The sequence below is a fragment of the Oncorhynchus mykiss genome, chromosome 17 (assembly GCF_057628025.1).
Source record: "Oncorhynchus mykiss isolate SJ-2025 chromosome 17, ASM5762802v1, whole genome shotgun sequence".
NCBI lineage: Eukaryota > Metazoa > Chordata > Actinopteri > Salmoniformes > Salmonidae > Oncorhynchus > Oncorhynchus mykiss.
Genome location: NC_143038.1, coordinates 71,391,794 through 71,414,787, shown reverse-complemented (window position 1 = coordinate 71,414,787; position 22,994 = coordinate 71,391,794). Strand labels below are relative to the sequence as shown.

At 45.4% G+C, this 22,994-nt stretch overlaps 1 protein-coding gene and 1 long non-coding RNA gene across 2 annotated transcripts in view; one reads left to right on the top strand and one right to left on the bottom strand.

The window, feature by feature from the left end:
- The window catches only part of LOC110493299 (acid-sensing ion channel 1), a 412,094-nt gene that overhangs the window by 372,959 nt on the left and 16,141 nt on the right, over positions 1-22,994 (bottom strand). The window contains exon 2 of the mRNA XM_036950916.2: positions 2,502-2,697. Within this exon, the coding sequence (XP_036806811.2) occupies positions 2,502-2,697 (196 nt within the window). The remainder of the gene's footprint in view (positions 1-2,501; positions 2,698-22,994) is intronic.
- LOC149976493 (uncharacterized) overlaps positions 13,725-22,994 on the top strand; it is a 75,417-nt gene continuing 66,147 nt past the window's right edge. Inside the window, exon 1 of the long non-coding RNA XR_016488102.1 lies at positions 13,725-13,846. This is a non-coding gene — a long non-coding RNA (uncharacterized LOC149976493). The remainder of the gene's footprint in view (positions 13,847-22,994) is intronic.

Genomic DNA, 22,994 nt, shown 5'->3' with positions numbered 1-22,994 from the left:
AGGCGCCAGTTAAAAATGTGATCAGCAATTCTTCTCTTGTTTTGGAAGTCATTGACAGTCACTCAATTAGTCATGTCAGCTAACATTTTTTAGACTGGTAGGTTAGTCAAGCCTGTTACCTAAGCTTGTAGTAATCGTGGTTGAATAGCGAACAGGCACGCGGGGCACTGACCTCCAGGGGACCCCCATTGATTCGTTAGTCTACTACAGGGACTCTACTACAGGGACTCTACTACAGGGACTCTACTACACGGAGGTTACGTGGACTCTACTACACGGAGGTTACGTGGACTCTACTACACGGAGGTTACGTGGACTCTACTACACGGAGGTTACGTGGACTCTACTACACGGAGGTTACGTGGACTCTACTACACGGAGGTTACGTGGACTCTACTACACGGAGGTTACGTGGACTCAACTACACAGAGGTTACGTGGACTCTACTACACGGAGGTTACGTGGACTCTACTATACGGAGGTTACGTGGACTCTACTACACGGAGGTTACGTGGACTCCACTACACGGAGGTTACGTGGACTCTACTACACGGAGGTTACGTGGACTCTACTACACGGAGGTTACGTGGACTCCACTACACGGAGGTTACGTGGACTCTACTACACGGAGGTTACGTGGACTCTACTACACGGAGGTTACGTGGACTCTACTACACGGAGGTTACGTGGACTCTACTACACGGAGGTTACGTGGACTCTACTACACGGAGGTTACGTGGACTCTACTACACGGAGGTTACGTGGACTCTACTACACGGAGGTTACGTGGACTCTACTACACGGAGGTTACGTGGACTCTACTACACGGAGGTTACGTGGACTCTACTACACGGAGGTTACGTGGACTCTACTACACGGAGGTTACGTGGACGCTGACCTAAAGCTAGGCATAAGCTACATAAACTCCACCAGACTGTATTAGCCTGTTGAACTAAAGCTAAGCTGTTGTTGAATTAAAGCTAAGCTAAGCTAACACAAATCTTAAGGTCTCAGGCTAGGTCACCCATCACCACAGCGTAGTTCACTGAACCACCTATGCTCCATTGTTATTCAGATAGATCAGATAAATCCATCACAGAAAGGCCGGGTCTGGAGCTCCATGCTACAGCACAGGGATGCCCTGTATTAATGTAGCCAGCGGTGGGAACCTAGCTTCACAGAGTTTCCAGACCAGATTAAGAAATGCAGTATTTCTCACCGCTGTATCCCACAGAGACAGAAACCAGGACAGAGTGGACTGGTATATGTGGAAACAACTGGGTTCCAACCAACTTGGGGCTTATGCACACCAACTGATGGTGTTAGACCACTGACCTAGAGCCTAGAATTGATCTAGAACCTGAAACTGACCTAGAGCCTGAAACTGACCAAGAGCCTAGAATTTAAGTAGATCCTAGAATTAACCTAGAATTGACATAGAGCCTAGAATTGACCTAGAGCCTAGAATTGACCTAGAGCCTGAAACTGACCTAGAGCCTAGAATTGATCTAGAACCTGAAACTGACCTAGAGCCTGAAACTGACCAAGAGCCTAGAATTGAACTAGATCCTAGAATTAACCTAGAATTGACCTAGAGCCTAGAATTGACCTAGAGCCTAGAATTGACCTAGAGCCTGAAACTGACCTAGAGCCTAGAATTGATCTAGAACCTGAAACTGACCTAGAGCCTGAAACTGACCTAGAGCCTAGAATTGACCTAGAGCCTGAAACTGACCTAGAACCTAGAATTGATCTAGAACCTGAAACTGACCTAGAGCCTGAAACTGACCTAGAGCCTGAAACTAGCCTAGAGCCTAGAATTGACCTAGAGCCTGAAACTGACCTAGAACCTAGAATTGATCTAGAACCTGAAACTGACCTAGAGCCTGAAACTGACCTAGAGCCTGAAACTGACCAAGAGCCTGAAACTGACCTAGAGCCTAGAATTGATCTAGAACCTGAAACTGACCTAGAGCCTGAAACTGACCTAGAGCCTAGAATTGACCTAGAGCCTGAAACTGACCTAGAACCTAGAATTGATCTAGAGCCTGAAACTGACCTAGAGCCTGAAACTAACCTAGAGCCTAGAATTGACCTAGAGACTAGAATTAACCTAGAATTGACCTAGAGCCTAGAATTGACCTAGAATTGCCCTAGAGCCTAGAATTGACCTAGAATTGACCTAGAGCCTAGAATTGACCAAGAGCCTAGAATTGACCTTGTAGCGTTAAGACAAGTCTTCTGGTCTCAGGTAAGGTTACTGATCGAGAGCGAGAGCATCATTCTCCGAACCACCTCCGTTGCACGCGCTACAATGTCACTCACCACTCTGATGGTGGATGATCAGCTGCATCAGATAAAACCATTAGAGGAAGGTCAGACCCAGTCAGTCCTACGCTCTATGCTACAACACCACGGTGATGAGCTGTGTTCACGTAGCCAGCAGAGGGCAGACAGCTTAGCATCACAGAGTTACAACCAGATGCTACATGGTGACTCACCACAGTGAAGTCCTCAGCGCTGCACTCCATGCCGCGGTAGTAGCATGACAGCAGCATGTCCTTGATGTCGTGGCCCGTCCGGTCGTAGAACTCACGCATGTTAAAGGGGCGGGGCTTGAAGTTGAGGAAGTCAGATTTGATCTTCAGGGTCTCCAGAACGCTTTCCTCAACCAGGTGAGTGTCTCTGATCTCATACCTTGGAAACATGGAAGCAGAAGGACAGTTAGGATCGGTCCTATAGCATCCTATCGGATCTGTTAGAGGACTAGAGGAGGGGTTATTGATCATCAGGGTCTCCGGGATGCTCTCCTCAACCAGGTGAGTGTCTCTGATCTCATACCTTGGAAACATGGAAGCAGAAGGACAGTTAGGATCGGTCCTATAGCATCCTATCGGATCTGTTAGAGGACTAGAGGAGGGGTTATTGATCATCAGGGTCTCCGGGATGCTCTCCTCAACCAGGTGAGTGTCTCTGATCTCACACCTGCGACAGAACAGAATGATAGTTATATGAAAGTTAGGGATAGAACTAGGGGTTAGGGTTAGTGGTTAGGACAGAGGAAATCAGCTTTGGGAGGGTGTCCCTTTACATACCTGGACAGAACGGAGAAGTTTTAAGTCAACTTTAACAAATAACTTCTCATACACAACATGACCAACAGTATGTTGCTCGTCGAACATCTCATTCCGAAATCATGGGCATTAATAAGGAGTTGGCCCCCCCGTTGCTGCTGTAAAAGCCTCCATTCTTCTGGGGAGGCTTTCCACTAGATGTTGGAACATTGCTGCTATAACAGCCTCCATTCTTCTGGGGAGGCTTTCCACTAGATGTTGGAACATTGCTGCTATAACAGCCTCCATTCTTCTGGGAAGGCTTTCCATTTCATTGTTGGAACATTGCTGCTATAACAGCCTCCATTCTTCTGGGAAGGCTTTCCATTTCATTGTTGGAACATTGCTGCTATAACAGCCTCTAATACAGCCTCTATCGTTGGCTTTATCACAGCCTCTATCACAGTCTCTATCGTTGGCTTTTATCACAGCCTCTATCGTTGGCTTTTATCACAGCCTCTATCACAGCCTCTATCGTTGGCTTTTATCACAGCCTCTATCGTTGGCTTTTATCACAGCCTCTATCGTTGGCTTTTATCACAGCCGCTATCGTTGGCTTTTATCACAGCCGCTATCGTTGGCTTTTATCACAGCCTCTCGTTGGCTTTACAACAGCCTCTATTGTTGGCTTTATCACAGCCTCTATCACAGCCTCTATCGTTGGCTTTTATCACAGCCTCTATCGTTGGCTTTACCACAGCCTCTATCACAGCCTCTATCGTTGGCTTTTATCACAGCCTCTATCGTTGGCTTTATCACAGAATCTAACACAGCCTCTATCGTTGGCTTTATCACAGCCTCTATCGTTGGCTTTTATCACAGCCTCTATCGTTGGCTTTTATCACACCCTCTATCGTTGGCTTTACAACAGCCTCTATCGTTGGCTTTATCACAGCCTCTAACACAGCCTATATCGTTGGCTTTATCACAGCCTCTATTGTTGGCTTTATCACAGGCTCTAACACAGCCTCTATCGTTGGCTTTATCACAGCCTCTATCGTTGGCTTTTATCACACCCTCTATCGTTGGCTTTACAACAGCCTCTATCGTTGGCTTTATCACAGCCTCTAACACAGTCTCTATCGTTGGCTTTATCACAGCCTCTATTGTTGGCTTTATCACAGGCTCTAACACAGCCTCTATCGTTGGCTTTTATCACAGCCTCTATCGTTGGCTTTTATCACAGCCTCTATCGTTGGCTTTATCACAGCCTCTAACACAGCCTGTATCACAGCCTCTATCGTTGGCTTTATCACATTCTCTATCGTTGGCTTTATCACATCCTCTATCGTTGGCTTTTATCACAGCCTCTAACACAGCCTGCATCACAGCCTCTATCGTTGGCTTTATCACAGCCTCTATCGTTGGCTCTATCACAGCCTCTATCACAGCCGCTATCACAGCCTCTATCGTTGGCTTTATCACAGCCTCTATCATTGGCTTTTATCACAGCCTCTATCACAGCCTCAATCGTTGGCTTTATCACAGCCTCTATCACAGCCTCTATCGTTGGCTTTTATCACATAAATGTTTGGTGATCGACTAGGAATGACTTGAAGATCGACCTGCTTTATCACAGCGATCGACCGGTTGGTGACTACTGTCCTAGAGACATCTAGTCTTCTCAGACCAAGGAGGGAGAGACAGATGAAGGCAGGATACTCAAAGCCCTGTGTTCTGTTAGCTTGACATTAGATATTATCCCCACACTGTCTGTAAAAGTCAATTTTTTTATTTATTTTTTAATTTCACCTTTATTTAACCAGGTAGACAAGTTGAGAACAAGTTCTCATTTACAATTGCGACCTGGCCAAGAATAAAGCAAAGCAGTTCGACACATACAACGACACAGAGTTACACATGGAGTAAAACAAACATACAGTCAATAATAAAGTATAAACAAGTCTATATACGATGTGAGCAAATGAGGTGAGATAAGGGAGGTAAAGGCAAAAAAAAGGCCATGGTGGCAAAGTAAATACAATATAGCAAGTAAAACACTGGAATGGTAGATTTGCAGTGGAAGAATGTGCAAAGTAGAAATAGAAATAATGGGGTGCAAAGGAGTAAAATAAATTAATTAATTAATACCGTAGAGGAAGAGGTAGTTGGGCTAAATTATAGATGGGCTGTGTACAGGTACAGGTGCAGTAATCTGTGAGCTGATCTGACAGCTGGTGCTTAAAGCTAGTGAGGGAGATAAGTGTTTCCAGTTTCAGAGATTTTTGTAGTTTGTTCAAGTCATCGGTAGCAAAGAACTGGAACTGGCAGCTGACTCAGGACTACATATACCCCCTGGCAATGGGGGCTGGAGCTGACTCAGGACTACATACTGTATACCCCCTGGCAATGGGGGTTTGAGCTGACTCAGGACTACATATACCCCTGGCAATGGGGGTTTGAGCTGACTCAGGACTACATATACCCCTGGCAATGGGGGTTTGAGCTGACTCAGGACTACATATACCCCTGGCAATGGGGGTTTGAGCTGACTCAGGACTATATACTGTATACAAATCAAATAAAATGTTATTTGTCACGTACACATGGTTAGCAGATGTTTATGCGAGTGTAGCGAAATGCTTGTGCTTCTAGTTCCGACAATGCAGTAATAACAAGTAATCTAACTAACAATTCCAAAACTACTGTCTTGTACACAGTGTAAGGGGATAAAGAATATGTACATAAGGATATATGAATGAGTGATGGTACAGAGCAGCATAGGCAAGATACAGTAGATGGTATCGAGTACAGTATGTACAAATGAGATGAGTATGTAAACAAAGTGGCATAGTTTAAAGTGGCTAGTGATACATGTATTACATAAGGATACAGTCGATGATATAGAGTACAGTATATACGTATGCATATGAGATGAATAATGTAGGGTAAGTAACATTATATAAGGTAGCATTGTTTAAAGTGGCTAGTGATATATTTACATCATTTCCCATCAATTCCCATTATTAAAGTGGCTGGAGTTGAGTCAGTGTCAGTGTGTTGGCAGCAGCCACTCAGTGTTAGTGGTGGCTGTTTAACAGTCTGATGGCCTTGAGATAGAAGCTGTTTTTCAGTCTCTCGGTCCCAGCTTTGATGCACCTGTACTGACCTCGCCTTCTGGATGATAGCGGGGTGAACAGGCAGTGGCTCGGGTGATTGATGTCCTTGATGATCTTTATGGCCTTCCTGTGACATCGGGTGGTGTAGGTGTCCTGGAGGGCAGGTAGTTTGCCCCCGGTGATGCGTTGTGCAGACCTCACTACCCTCTGGAGAGCCTTACGGTTGATGACGGTGCAGTTGCCATACCAGGCGGTGATACAGCCCGCCAGGATGCTCTCGATTGTGCATCTGTAGAAGTTTGTGAGTGCTTTTGGTGACAAGCCGAATTTCTTCAGCCTCCTGAGGTTGAAGAGGCGCTGCTGCGCCTTCTTCACGATGCTGTCTGTGTGAGTGGACCAATTCAGTTTGTCTGTGATGTGTATGCCGAGGAACTTAAAACTTGCTACCCTCTCCACTACTGTTCCATCGATGTGGATAGGGGGGTGTTCCCTCTGCTGTTTCCTGAAGTCCACAATCATCTCCTTAGTTTTGTTGACGTTGAGTGTGAGGTTATTTTCCTGACACCACACTCCGAGGGCCCTCACCTCCTCCCTGTAGGCCGTCTCGTCGTTGTTGTGTCGAGCCTACCACTGTTGTGTCGTCCGCAAACTTGATGATTGAGTTGGAGGTGTGCGTGGCCACGCAGTCGTGGGTGAACAGGGAGTACAGGAGAGGGCTCAGAATGCACCCTTGTGGGGCCCCAGTGTTGAGGATCAGCGGCGAGGAGATGTTGTTGCCTACCCTCACCACCTGGGGGTGGCCCGTCAGGAAGTCCAGTACCCAGTTGCACAGGGCGGGGTCGAGACCCAGGGTCTCGAGCTTGATGACGAACTTGGAGGGTACTATGGTGTTGAATGCCGAGCTGTAGTCGATGAACAGCATTCTCACATAGGTATTCCTCTTGTCCAGATGGGTTAGGGCAGTGTGCAGTGTGGTTGAGATTGCATCGTCTGTGGACCTATTTGGGCGGTAAGCAAATTGGAGTGGGTCTAGGGTGTCAGGTAGGGTGGAGGTGATATGGTCCTTGACTAGTCTCTCAAAGCACTTCATGATGACGGATGTGAGTGCTACGGGGCGGTAGTCGTTTAGCTCAGTTACCTTAGCTTTCTTGGGAACAGGGACAATGGTGGCCCTCTTGAAGCATGTGGGAACAGCAGACTGGTATAGGGATTGATTGAATATGTCCGTAAACACACCGGCCAGCTAGTCTGCGCATGCTCTGAGGGCGCGGCTGGGGATGCCGTCTGGGCCTGCAGCCTTGCGAGGGTTAACACGTTTAAATGTCTTACTCACCTCGGCTGCAGTGAAGGAGAGACCGCATGTTTTCGTTGCAGGCCGTGTCAGTGGCACTGTATTGTCCTCAAAGCGGGCAAAAAAGTTATTTAGTCTGCCTGGGAGCAAGACATCCTGGTCCGTGACTGGGCTGGATTTCTTCCTGTAGTCCATGATTGACTGTAGACCCTGCCACATGCCTCTTGTGTCTGAGCCCTTGAATTGAGATTCTACTTTGTCTCTGTACTGGCGCTTAGCTTGTTTGATAGCGTTGCGGAGGGAATAGCTGCACTGTTTGTATTCGGTCATGTTACCAGACACCTTGCCCTGATTAAAAGCAGTGGTTCGCGCTTTCAGTTTCACACGAATGCTGCCATCAATCCACGGTTTCTGGTTAGGGAATGTTTTAATCGTTGCTATGGGAACGACATCTTCAACGCACGTTCTAATGAACTCGCACACCGAATCAGCGTATTCGTCAATGTTGTTATCTGACGCAATACGAAACATCTCCCAGTCCACGTGATGGAAGCAGTCTTGGAGTGTGGAGTCAGCTTGGTCGGACCAGCGTTGGACAGACCTCAGCGTGGGAGCCTCTTGTTTTAGTTTCTGTCTGTAGGCAGGGATCAACAAAATGGAGTCGTGGTCAGCTTTTCCGAAAGGGGGGCGGGGCAGGGCCTTATATGCGTCGCGGAAGTTAGAGTAACAATGATCCAAGGTCTTTCCACCCCTGGTTGCGCAATCCATATGCTGATAAAATTTAGGGAGTCTTGTTTTCAGATTAGCCTTGTTAAAATCCCCAGCTACAATGAATGCAGCCTCCGGATAAATAATTTCCAGTTTGCAGAGAGTTAAATAAAGTCTGTTCAGAGCCATCGATGTGTCTGCTTGGGGGGGGATATATACGGCTGTGATTATAATCGAAGAGAATTCTCTTGGTAGATAATGCGGTCTACATTTGATTGTGAGGAATTCTAAATCAGGTGAACAGAAGGATTTGAGTTCCTGTATGTTTCTTTCATCACACCATGTCACGTTGGCCATGAGGCATACGCCCCCGCCCCCCTTCTTACCAGAAAGATGTTTGTTTCTGTCAGCGCGATGCGTGGAGAAACCCGTTGGCTGCACCGCTTCGGATAGAGTCTCTCCAGTGAGCCATGTTTCAGTGAAGCAAAGGACGTTTCAGTCTCTGATGTCCCTCTGGAATGCTACCCTTGCTCGGATTTCATCAACCTTGTTGTCAAGAGACTGGACATTGGCAAGAAGAATGCTAGGGAGTGGTGCACGGTGTGCCCGTCTCCGGAGTCTGACCAGAAGACCGCCTCGTTTCCCTCTCTTTCGGAGTTGTTTTTTTGGGTCGCTGCATAGGATCCACTCCGTTGTCCTGTTTGTAAGGCAGAACACAGGATCCGCGTCGCGAAAAACATATTCTTGGTCGTACTGATGGTGAGTTGACGCTGATCTTATATTCAGTAGTTCTTCTCGACTGTATGTAATGAAACCTAAGATGACCTGGGGTACTAATGTAAGAAATAACACGTAAAAAAACAAAAAACTGCATAGTTTCCTAGGAACGCGAAGCGAGGCGGCCATCTCTGTCGGCGCCAAGTGTCCTTCATACCCCCTGGCAATGGGGGTTTGAGATGACTCAGGACTACATATACCCCTGGCAATGGGGGTTTGAGCTGACTCAGGACTACATATACCCCTGGCAATGGGGGTTTGAGCTGACTCAGGACTACATACTGTATATGGGGGTTTGAGCCCCCCCATTACAATCGATCGATCTCTACATTCCCTGACGTTTTAAAAATAGTACACTATTAAGATCCAATCTGGTATAACAAAAACAATAGCTGTGATGTTCAGTTAAAGTCAATTAGAGGGACTAACAAAAGATCTCAGCTCATCATCAGTCAGTAATCTCCAACAATCATTCTGCCATGCAGTACAACTAAATGAATTTACAGCGGGGGGGAGGGGGGGGGGGTCCACTTTAGTGAAACTAAGAGCCTATTCTAGTGCAGTAATTCAGGTCAAGTGTCCTTCAGAGAACGTGTACCTTCAGCGTGGTATTAAAAGAGCTACGTACAAAACCATCAGGTATCGTTTCTGAAGTGTCCACCCTGAACACACACACACACACACACACACATACGCTCACATGCTCACACGCACACACGCACACATATAAACACACACACACACACATATAAACACACACACACACACACACGCACACACACGCACACACACGCACACACACACACGCACACACACACACACACACACACAGAAATTGTGGATGCCATTTACCCGTAAGCTATTGAAGTTATACTGTAACTGATTGTTTCACGCCTCAAAAAGGTGTCGGCATGAGGCTATTCCTCCCTGCCACTATCAACCTCCAACACCTGTTCAGGTTACACACACAGTTACTAATTAACCTTCTTTAATAACAGCAGCCTCCACCAAGTAGGCAGTCCATTTAAAGACCATAATAACGAAGGAGTAAGCAATTAGTGGACACAAACGTCCACATACAATATATGACCGTTGTTAGAGATTATCATGTTGTAGACCTGCAAAATGTTTTCGATTAAAGAACAGAGAACAACAAAAGTCTGCTCACACAATAAGCGTATGGTTATAGGAGGATAAAATAAAAAAAACAACGTATTTTGTCGAGATGTTGTTGCTATCATCATCATACATACCTGACAATATCTTTACTGTGTCTAGTTAACTCTGGGCCGCAGTAGCCACATACATAGAACAGAACCTCCTCAGCCCTCCCACAATGACTTGCCTAGTTAAAATAAAGGTTAAATAAAATACATAAATTAAATTAAATTAAATAAAGCACAGTGAAATACAGGACAAACTTTTAGGCACCGAAGTTAACATTATTATGTCACAATGCAAACTGAGATAATAAAATACTATCATGGAAAAACCACTGAAATGAAGATACATTTATGTGATTAAAACGGAGAAACCATTTTAATATGTTTCAATACGGCAAGAGTTTAATGGGTTTGTTGTGTTCAATACTTTTAAATTGCCCGAGTTATTCCAACAAAAACAACATCATCACAAAACAACACTATAATGACAGAACAAATGCCCTGTCTAACTCTAATCTAGTTTACAGGATCTGCTTTTTATGTACCAGGAGCCCCGATAGATTTAGCAGGAGCAGCAGCTACTCTTCCTGGGGTCCACAAGAAACACAAAACACGACAACAAGTAACAAAACACTGATACTCAAGGACAGTAAGACATTTAAAATACCACCACACACAAACAATACAACAACAACAATTATGTGTGTTTTAGAGTGTGTGTTTTAGAGTGTGTGTGTGTGTGTGTGTGTGTGTGTATGTGTGTGTGTGTGTGTGTGTGTGTGTGTGTGTCCTGACAGTCCCTGCCGTTCTATGAGATGTTGTTTAATCCGTTTTCTTAAAAGGTAATTTTTCTGTTTTCTTGAGTAATAGGAGATGGAAGGGAGTTCCACACGATCATGGCAACACAGTGTTTTGCTGTGAATTCCTTTTGGACGTAGTGATTGTGAAGAGACCCCTGGTGGCATGCCTTGTGGGGTATGTATGGGTGTCTGAAGAGACCCCTGGTGGCATGCCTTGTGGGGTATGTATGGGTGTCTGAAGAGACCCCTGGTGGCATGCCTTGTGGGGTATGTATGGGTGTCTGAAGAGACCCCTGGTGGCATGCCTTGTGGGGTATGTATGGGTGTCTGAAGAGACCCCTGGTGGCATGCCTTGTGGGGTATGTATGGGTGTCTGAGCTGAATGCATACCTGGGGCGGCAGGGTAGCCTAGTGGTTAGAGCATTGGACTAGTAACCGAAAGGTAATAAAAAAAAAAAAAGAATTTGGCCTGACGTTGCCTAGTAAAATAAAGATAAAATAAATGTCTTTCCTGGTCGATGGTTGACGAGAGAGAAACTGCTTCTCTTGTAGTTTTGATGAGAGATATCACAGTAATATCTCTCATCAAAAGTAATATCACAGTAATATCTCTCATCAAAACCACAAGAGAAGCAGTTTATCTCTCGTCAACCATGAAATACATTTATTTAACTAGGCAACATAAGGACAAATTCTTATTTTCAATGAGGGCCTAGGAACAGTGGGTTAACTGCCTGTTCAGGGGCAGAACTACAGATTTTATACCTTGCAACCTTTCGGTTATTAGTCCAATGCTAACCACTAGGCTACCCTGCCACCCTAGGTATGCATGTTGTTGATGTTAGTTTTGTATGTGCAGTTAAGGGCGCTACTCTGTTCTAAGCCAATAGCAGCTTTGCTAGGTCTTTCTTTACTGCACCTGACCATATTACCTGACGTTAATCAAGATGGGACCAGAGCCTGAGCAACTAGTACGGTTGATCTTTGTGTCAAAAACACAGAACATTTTTTTTATAACAGACTCACCTCTCCCCATCTTCACAACGACTTTGTCAATATGACTGGACCGTGATAATTGATAATGTTATAACTAGGAGTTTCACTTCCTCAACTTGTTCAATGGTCATGCCCTTTATACACAACTCCAGTTGAGGTTTAGGTCTTAGAGAATGTTTTGAACCAAATACAATGCCTTTGGTTTTAGATGTATTGTATAAGAACAGTTTATTATTAAATCACCCATTCTGATTACATCTCCTTATATAAAATATCAGTGACCTCACTGGCTTTGGGTGCTGGCATGTAGAGTGTGGAATCATATTCACATGCATAAGTCATTCTAGCTTTGTGTAAGACTAGTGGCAAATCATTTGCAGGAATAGAGAAGGGTAACGGCCCAAGGCAACTGCCCTGAGGGACACCGCATGGTATATATGTGACGTTAGAGAAGTTTCAAATTGGAGAACACTCACTGGGTTCTATTGGATAAATAACTCAAACCATGTGATGAGGATGTAAAGCCATAGCAAATTAGTTTCTTCAATAACAATTTATGATCAATAACATCAATTTATGATCAATAACATCAATTTATGATCAATAACATCAATTTATGATCAATAACATCAAAGGCTACTCTTAAATGTAACTATACAGCTCCAACTAACATCTTATTATCCATTTATTTTTAACCAAATCATCAGTCATCTGAGTCAGTGCAGTACAAGTTGAGTGCCCTTCTCTACATGCATGCTGAAAGTCAAAAAAGTCAAACTTGTTCTCTGAAAAATAGCATTGTATTTGTTCAAACACAAATCCCTCCATCAGTTTACTAAGAACAGGAAGCAAACTGATTGGGCGGCTGTTAGAGCCAGCAAAGGGTGCTTTACTATTTTTAGGCAGTGGAATTACTTTAGCTTTCTTCTATGGCTGTGGGCACACACACAATCCTTTAGGCTTTGGTTAAAGACATGGCAAATACGGATGGCAATACAGCCTTAGTGCGATATACTGTATTCCTAAACATAACTGAATTGTGCCCAGTGTCCCACCGAGCTTCTTATAGCAACAACAGAACTGCCAGGAGAGCACTTAAGTCCTTGTGTTGTTGCTCAGAAATCAACAGTCACAGCTAAAGCTTTAGTAATGTGGAGGAATATTGCCCCGCCACTGTTCTTCTTCCCATAAACCAATCACAGCACTCTCTGTATTGTACAGGGGGAGGGGTGGTGGAGAGAGTGGGTGGGGAGAGAAGGGAGAGGGGAGGGTGGTTAAATTAGATGACGAGCCACTAGAGGAATGGAGGGCATGATCTGCATCGTGTCTCTCTCTCACCTGTCCAGACTTCTCTCTCCATCTCTCTCTCTCAGGAGTAAATAGATATACATCTTCTCTCCTCTCTCTCAGGAGTAACTAGATATACACCTTCTCTCGTCTCTCTCTCCCTGTCCAGACTTCTCTCTCCAGCTCTCGCTCAGGAGTAAATAGATATACACCTTCTCTCGTCTCTCTCTCCCTGTCCAGACTTCTCTCTCCAGCTCTCGCTCAGGAGTAAATAGATATACACCTTCTCTCCTCTCTCTCCCTGTCCAGACTTCTCTCTCCAGCTCTCTCTCAGGAGTAACTAGATATACACCTTCTCTCCTCTCTCTCTCCCTGTCCAGACTTCTCTCTCAGGAGTAAATAGATATACACCTTTTCTCCTCTCTCTCTCCCTGTCCAGACTTTTCTCTCAGGAGTAAATAGATATACACCAGACAGCGCGAGCTGACAGACATGATCACTGACAAACACTGTTCTCATCCCCAGCCGCGTCCTCAGAGCAGACCAGCTGGTTGGTGTGTTTACGGACATATTCAATCTCTCCCTATCCCAGTCTGCTGTTCCCACATGTTTCAAGAGGGCCACCATTGTTCCTGTTCCCAAGAAAGCTAAGGTAACTGAGCTAAACATCACTTTCGTCATCATGAAGCGCTTTGAGAGACTAGTCAAGGATCATATCACCTCCAAATCAAATAAAATACATTTTTATTGGTCACATACACATGGTCTGCAGATGTTAATGCAAGTGTAGCGAAATGCTACCCGACACCCTAGACCCACTCCAATTTGCTTACCACCCCAATAGGTCCACAGACACTGCACACTGCCCTAACCCATCTGGACAAGAGGAATACCTATGAAAGAATGCTGTTCATCGACTACAGCTCAGCATTTAACACCATAGTACCCTCCAAACTCATCATTATGCTTGAGACCCTGGTTCTCGACCCTGCCCTGTGCAACTGGGTACTGGAGTTCCTGACGGGCCGCCCCCAGGTGGTGAGGGTAGGAAACAACATCTCCACCCCGTGATCCTCAACACTGACTGCGTGGCCACACGAAGGTTTACATAGAGTCCAATTAAGTTCTTTCAGGGCCGTCGAGGTGTCTGCTTGGGGGGGGAGGAGGGGGGAGGGGGTATACACGGCTGTGATTATAAATCGAAGAGAATTCTCGTGGTAGATAATGCGGTCGGCATTTGACTGTAAGGAATTCTAGGTCAGGTGAACAAATAACTCTAAGCGTAGCCTATAGGCCTAAGATCGATGGAACTTGGTTGGAAAGCCCGTAGCCTACAGAGCCTAGAAGATGCCAATATCATGCACCTGTCGGAACAGAGACGGAGGGAAAAAAGACATCTTCAATAGCAAACGCGGTTCATTTTCATAACAGCCAGGTAGGTTACTCCGGTTGTAAAGCAAAGCAATGTGCTTAATATTAGGAAAGTCAAGAAATACATATACACTGCCCCAAAAAAATAAAGGGAACACTAAAATAACACATCCTAGATCTGAATGAATGAAATATTCTTATTAAATACTTTTTTCTTTACATAGTTGAATGTTGCTGACAACAAAATCACACAAAAATGATCAATGGAAATCAAATTTATCAACCCATGGAGGTTCTGGATTTGGAGTCACACTCAAAATTAAAGTGGAAAACCACACTACAGGCTGATCCAACGTTGATGTAATGTCCTTAAAACAAGTCCAAATGAGGCTCAGTAGTGTGTGTGGCCTCCACGTGCCTGTATGACCTCCCTACAACGCCTGGGCATGCTCCTGATGAGGTGGCGGATGGTCTCCTGAGGGATCTCCTCCCAGACCTGGACTAAAGCATCCGCCAACTCCTGGACAGTCTGTGGTGCAACGTGGGGTTGGTGGATGGAGCGAGACATGATGTCCCAGATGTGCTCAATTGGATTCAGGTCTGGGGAACGGGCGGGCCAGTCCATAGCATCAATGCCTTCCTCTTGCAGGAACTGCTGACACACTCCAGCCACATGAGGTCTAGCATTGTCTTGAATTAGGAGGAACCCAGGTCCAACCGCACCAGCATATGGTCTCACAAGGGGTCTGAGGATCTCATCTCGGTTCCTAATGGCAGTCAGGCTACCTCTGGCGAGCACATGGAGGGCTGTGCGGCCCCCCCAAAGAAATGCCACCCCACACCATGACTGACCCACCGCCAAACCGGTCATGCTGGAGGATGTTGCAGGCAGCAGAACGTTCTCCAAGGCGTCTCCAGACTCTGTCACGTCTGTCACGTCTGTCACATGTGCTCAGTGTGAACCTGGTCATGTGTTACTCACTAGTATAGCATAGGTTGTGCGCTCTGCAAACAATGTGTCCACTACGACAATGAAAACGAAGACTGAAATAATAATATTGAATACAGTAACATAAATTATTCCATTTGCACAACAGCATGTGAAATTTATTGTCAATCAGTGTTGCTTCCTAAGTGGACAGTTTGATTTCACAGAAGTATGATTGACTTGGAGTTACATTGTGTTTTTTAAGTGTTCCCTTTATTTTTTTGAGCAGTGTATATATAGTAGGCCTAGCCCAAAGAAAGCTGATGGGATTCTTCACTTTTTAATAGAGGCCACCAAAACTCTGTTTTCTCACACAATTAAATAGCACAGCTTATATAAATGTTGCTTGACATGGGCTTATAGGACACATATATATAGGAATACTTATTTAACTCCATTCATCAACCAGCCATGAGGAGCTGACTCTCACTGCACACCAGGGGATCCTATTAGGCTCAAACTCTGAATGCCTCTCTTGAAGTGTTTGATTTGATTTTTGATTGTATTTGCATTGAATAATTAGAGGGACAATAGAGCACTGAGTACCTGGCCATTAGCGACTGGCTGTTTTGTAGGCTACTAATGACCATCAGTGGCATCATAGTTCAGCCTTGGAGTAGCCTAGTTACCGTGACTCATTCCTCTCTATCCATATCCGTCCTCTCTATCCATATCCGTCCCCTCTATCCATATCCGTCCTCTCTATCCATATCCGTCCTCTCTATCCATATCTGTCCTCTCTATCCATATCCGTCCTCTCTATCCATATCCGTCCTCTCTATCCATATCCGTCCTCTCTATCCATATCCGTCCCCTCTATCCATATCCGTCCTCTCTATCCATATCCGTCCTCTCTATCCATATCCGTCCTCTCTATCCATATCCGTCCCCTCTATCCATATCCGTCCCCTCTATCCATATCCATCCTCTCTATCCATATCTGTCCTCTCTCTATCCATATCCATCCTCTCTATCCATATCCGTCCTCTCTATCCATATCCGTCCTCTCTATCCATATCCGTCCTCTCTATCCATATCCGTCCTCTCTATCCATATCCGTCCTCTCTATCCATATCCGTCCCCTCTATCCATATCCATCCTCTCTATCCATATCCGTCCTCTCTCTATCCATATCCATCCTCTCTATCCATATCCGTCCTCTCTACCCATATCCGTCCTCTCTATCCATATCCGTCCTCTCTATCCATATCCGTCCTCTCTATCCATATCCGTCCTCTCTATCCATATCCGTCCCCTCTATCCATATCCGTCCTCTCTATCCATATCCGTCCCCTCTATCCATATCCATCCTCTCTATCCATATCCGTCTCCTCTCTATCCATATCCGTCCTCTCTATCCATATCCGTCCCCTCTATCCATATCCGTCCTCTCTATCCATATCCGTCCTCTCTATCCATATCTGTCCCCTCTATCCATATCCGTCCCCTCTATCCATATCCGTCCCCTCTATCCATATCCGTCCTCTCTATCCATATCCGTCCTCTCTATCCATATCCGTCCTCTCTATCCATATCCGTCCCCTCTATCCATATCCGTCCCCTCTATCCATATCCGTCTCCTCTCTATCCATATCCGTCTCCTCTCTATCCATATCCGTCCTCTCTATCCATATCCGTCCCCTCTATCCATATCCGTCCCCTCTATCCATATCCGTCCTCTCTATCCATATCCGTCCCCTCTATCCATATCCGTCCTCTCTATCCATATCCGTCCCCTCTATCCATATCCGTCCTCTCTCTATCCATATCCATCCTCTCTATCCATATCCGTCCTCTCTATCCATATCCGTCCTCTCTATCCATATCCGTCCTCTCTATCCATATCCGTCCTCTCTATCCATATCCGTCCCCTCTATCCATATCCGTCCTCTCTATCCATATCCGTCCCCTCTATCCATATCCATCCTCTCTATCCATATCCGTCCCCTCTATCCATATCCGTCCTCTCTATCCATATCCGTCCCCTCTATCCATATCCGTCCTCTCTATCCATATCCGTCCCCTCTATCCATATCCGTCCCCTCTATCCATATCCGTCCTCTCTATCCATATCCGTCCTCTCTATCCATATCCGTCCTCTCTATCCATATCCGTCCCCTCTATCCATATCCGTCCCCTCTCTATCCATATCCGTCCTCTCTATCCATATCCGTCCCCTCTATCCATATCCGTCTCCTCTCTATCCATATCCGTCCCCTCTATCCATATCCGTCCTCTCTATCCATATCCGTCCTCTCTATCCATATCCGTCCCCTCTCTATCCATATCCGTCCTCTCTATCCATATCCGTCCTCTCTATCCATATCCGTCCTCTCTCTATCCATATCCGTCCTCTCTATCCATATCCGTCCTCTCTATCCATATCTGTCCTCTCTATTCATATCCGTCCTCTCGATCCATATCCGTCCTCTCTCTATCCATATCTGTCCTCTCTATCCATATCCGTCCTCTCTCTATCCATATCCGTCCTCTCTATCCATATCCGTCCTCTCTATCCATATCTGTCCTCTCTATCCATATCCGTCCTCTCGATCCATATCCGTCCTCTCTCTATCCATATCTGTCCTCTCTATCCATATCCGTCCTCTCTATCCATATCCGTCCTCTCTATCCATATCCGTCCTCTCTCTATCCATATCTGTCCTCTCTATCCATATCCGTCCTCTCTATCCATATCTGTCCTCTCTATCCATATCCGTCCTCTCTATCCATATCTGTCCTCTCTATCCATATCCGTCCTCTCGATCCATATCCGTCCTCTCTCTATCCATATCTGTCCTCTCTATCCATATCCGTCCTCTCTATCCATATCCGTCCTCTCGATCCATATCCGTCCTCTCTCTATCCATATCTGTCCTCTCTATCCATATCCGTCCTCTCTCTATCCATATCCGTCCTCTCGATCCATATCCGTCCTCTCTCTATCCATATCTGTCCTCTCTATCCATATCCGTCCTCTCTATCCATATCCGTCCTCTCTATCCATATCCGTCCTCTCTCTATCCATATCTGTCCTCTCTATCCATATCCGTCCTCTCTATCCATATCTGTCCTCTCTATCCATATCCGTCCTCTCTATCCATATCCGTCCTCTCTATCCATATCCGTCCTCTCTCTATCCACATCCGTCCCCTCTATCCATATCCGTCCTCTCTATCCATATCCGTCCTCTCTATCCATATCCGTCCTCTCTATCCATATCCGTCCCCTCTATCCATATCCGTCCTCTCTATCCATATCCGTCCCCTCTATCCATATCCGTCCCCTCTATCCATATCCGTCTCCTCTCTATCCATATCCGTCTCCTCTCTATCCATATCCGTCCTCTCTATCCATATCCGTCCCCTCTATCCATATCCGTCCCCTCTATCCATATCCGTCCTCTCTATCCATATCCGTCCCCTCTATCCATATCCGTCCTCTCTATCCATATCCGTCCCCTCTATCCATATCCGTCCTCTCTCTATCCATATCCATCCTCTCTATCCATATCCGTCCTCTCTATCCATATCCGTCCTCTCTATCCATATCCGTCCTCTCTATCCATATCCGTCCCCTCTATCCATATCCGTCCTCTCTATCCATATCCGTCCCCTCTATCCATATCCATCCTCTCTATCCATATCCGTCCCCTCTATCCATATCCGTCCTCTCTATCCATATCCGTCCCCTCTATCCATATCCGTCCTCTCTATCCATATCCGTCCCCTCTATCCATATCCGTCCCCTCTATCCATATCCGTCCTCTCTATCCATATCCGTCCTCTCTATCCATATCCGTCCTCTCTATCCATATCCGTCCCCTCTATCCATATCCGTCCCCTCTCTATCCATATCCGTCCTCTCTATCCATATCCGTCCCCTCTATCCATATCCGTCTCCTCTCTATCCATATCCGTCCCCTCTATCCATATCCGTCCTCTCTATCCATATCCGTCCTCTCTATCCATATCCGTCCCCTCTCTATCCATATCCGTCCTCTCTATCCATATCCGTCCTCTCTATCCATATCCGTCCTCTCTCTATCCATATCCGTCCTCTCTATCCATATCCGTCCTCTCTATCCATATCTGTCCTCTCTATCCATATCCGTCCTCTCGATCCATATCCGTCCTCTCTCTATCCATATCTGTCCTCTCTATCCATATCCGTCCTCTCTCTATCCATATCCGTCCTCTCTATCCATATCCGTCCTCTCTATCCATATCTGTCCTCTCTATCCATATCCGTCCTCTCGATCCATATCCGTCCTCTCTCTATCCATATCTGTCCTCTCTATCCATATCCGTCCTCTCTATCCATATCCGTCCTCTCTATCCATATCCGTCCTCTCTCTATCCATATCTGTCCTCTCTATCCATATCCGTCCTCTCTATCCATATCTGTCCTCTCTATCCATATCCGTCCTCTCTATCCATATCTGTCCTCTCTATCCATATCTGTCCTCTCTATCCATATCCGTCCTCTCTCTCCATATCCAATGTCCCAGAGGCCTAGATGGCACCTGATTACATCAACCTGCTATGATAAAGAGTATAAACAAAACATGTGCAGTCACTAAAACCTAAAGCCATTGCAATCACTTTTGCACAGAATTAGTTGAGAAAACTTTCTTCACAACAGCTCTGCACTGCTCAGTGAAGAGCAAGAACTATTAATGCCCTGATTTCTGCTGAGGCCGTATTGTAGATGCTGCATGGCCAATGCAGATATCTGATTTACCAGCACCCAGATGCACAATGCGCTTCTCTCTCCAGAATGCACTCTCTCCTGCCAGTAGTTAAATCCATTGAGAATTACAATAGTTCCTCGATGCATTTGAACAAGCTTTCCAGCTCTCTCCCTTTCGATAACAACTCAGCATGAAAGGTGAAAAATGTCCTGCTTTGATCTGGTGGAAACATAATAAAATAGGCCTACCTGATTACTTCTTATCAGTGCTTGACTTGAACAGAAGTAGGTCCTGGTACTCCTTTTTAGGGTACCGGTACAGTTTATATTTAGGTGCAGGAGCTCCACAATACTGTTGAGCTAATATTATATAAGAGGAACAGGAGCAGTAGAACATTTAAGGTGTCTGTACTCAGCTCCGGTGAGCTCCTGCCTAAATCAAGCACTGCTTCTTGTCCGTTGAGCGAAATAGCCTACAGCTGTGTCTGTCCCGAGCTCACTGGCAGGGAAAATCTGATTGGCCAGAATATTTGATACAATGTTGCCGGACCCCCGTTAATAGTTGATACAATGTATTAAGTTTGTTGCAGACAGTCCATGTGTAGCTAATGTGATTTATAGGAGGCTGCAATGTTTTTATTTGTTGGCTTTATGTAGGAGATTTTTACATTGTTATCGGAGGAAGGTAGTCTAGTGGTTAGAGTGTTGGACTTGTAACCGAAAGGTTGCATTATCGAATTCCCGAGCTGACAAGGTAAAAATCTGTCGTTCTGCCCCTGAACGAGGCAGTTAACCCACTGTTCCCCGGTACGCCGTCATTGAAAATAAGAATTTGTTCTTAACGGACTTGCCTAGTTAAACAAATAAATAGTTGGCAATAGAAGTATGTTTTTTCAGATTTGGATAGAATTTTAATTAAATCACATGACATAGATTTTTTATATGTGAAGAAGTTATTATAAATTAAATTAAATCTACTTAAGAAGTATTTTAAAGTATTTTTACTGAAGTACTTCACTCTACTGGGGAAAGGCCTAGAAAGAATGGCTTCGTTGCTTAGCTACCTTCCATACTTGGACTGTAAGGGGGGGAGTAACTGGTGGCAGCGAAGTCAGACGCAGGAGAGCAGAACTGGGTAATAACCGGAGCAGTTTAATATAATAATATATATATATATATATATATATAACCACCGGCATCCAGAATCATAAAGAATGGCTACAAAAACCCGTTGCGCACCAGATAACAATGTGCACAAGCACTACAATAAATTATAACACACAAAGACATGGGGGGAACAGAGGGTTAAATACACAACACGTAATGAGGGAATGAAAACCAGGTGTGTGAGAAGACAAAACAAATGGAAAATGAAAAATGGATCGGCGGTGGCTAGAAGACCGGTGATGTCGACCGCCAAACAACGCCCGAACAAGGAGAGGAACCGACTTCGGAAGAAGTCGTGACATGGACAATTCTAGTTAATCGATGACTATAGCAGCACACGCCAGCTCCAATTACTGAAGTAGCCTTTTCTCCCATTAAATGATCCTCCAACGTCTGCCGATCAACTTGATTGATCCCAATTGTTCTGCACAGTAAAGCCAGACTCAAAACCCTCTTTCAGAGTAGAACAACTCTGCTTCGTGAAACATAAAAAGGACAGTTTCCCAGACCTTGATATGGCCAATTCCTAGACCAAAACACACTTTAATGGACCATCTGCATTGAGTATGCTTTTACTGTAGGTGCGGGACTAGGATTAATCTGTGTCCAGGAAACCAGTCCAAAGTGCTTCGACAGAGGACAAAGACAAGTGTCTAGCCTTCTCTGGAGGAGAGGAGGAGGAAAAGGAGGAGAACCCCTGCTGTTAGCTGACTGGGTATTTGAGGGACAAGTACTTGGAGAGATATTACTGTAGCTCATCGCCCCATGTTGCCTCGGCAGCTCAGACAAGTGTCTAGCCTTCTCTGGAGGAGAGGAGGAGGAGGAAGAGGAGGAGGAAGAGGGGGAGGAAGAGGAGGAGAACCCCTGCTGTTAGCTGACTGTGTAGTTGAGGGACAAGTACTTTGGAGAAACACAGTCAATGTTTTAACGTGTCTTTCCACACTGATTGCGTGCTAGTAGAGTCTATATCATCCCCCAGGGGGAGGGGGTGGCAATGCATTTTGCAGCAGGTAGTAAAAACACAATTTATACATTTACAATAAATATACACAAGATCAATATACAGCAATATGTACACAGCTAACAGTACTACTACATCTTATTGAGAAAGCTGATAGCAGCTGGCATGAATGGGAGTTTAGCCTGTATCTGAGCTCTGAGGGAAGCAACATAAATTAGGCAAATTAGGGATGCTGTGAGTCCCTCAGAATGGATGGCTCCTTCCGTATGACAGACACAAGTGAGAAAGGCCAGTAAAGTTCACACCAACGATCCTGCTACTTAGTTTAACAATGTTACCCAGCCTGTTCGTTACCCAGCCTGTTCGTTACCCAGCCTGTTCGTTACCCAGCCTGTTCGTTATCCAGCCTGTTCGTTACCCAGCCAGAACAACAGATCACAGGGAATGCTACAATGGATTCAGTGAACGGCGTGTAACAGACAGTTCATCAGCGCCTTATTCACCCAGAAACTGTGGCGTTCCCTCAGGAAGAACAAGCACTGATTTCCCTTTGCACAGATACCATTCCCTTTACACAGATAACACCGGCCTCAAAATGCAGCTGGCTGTCAAGGAAAGTGC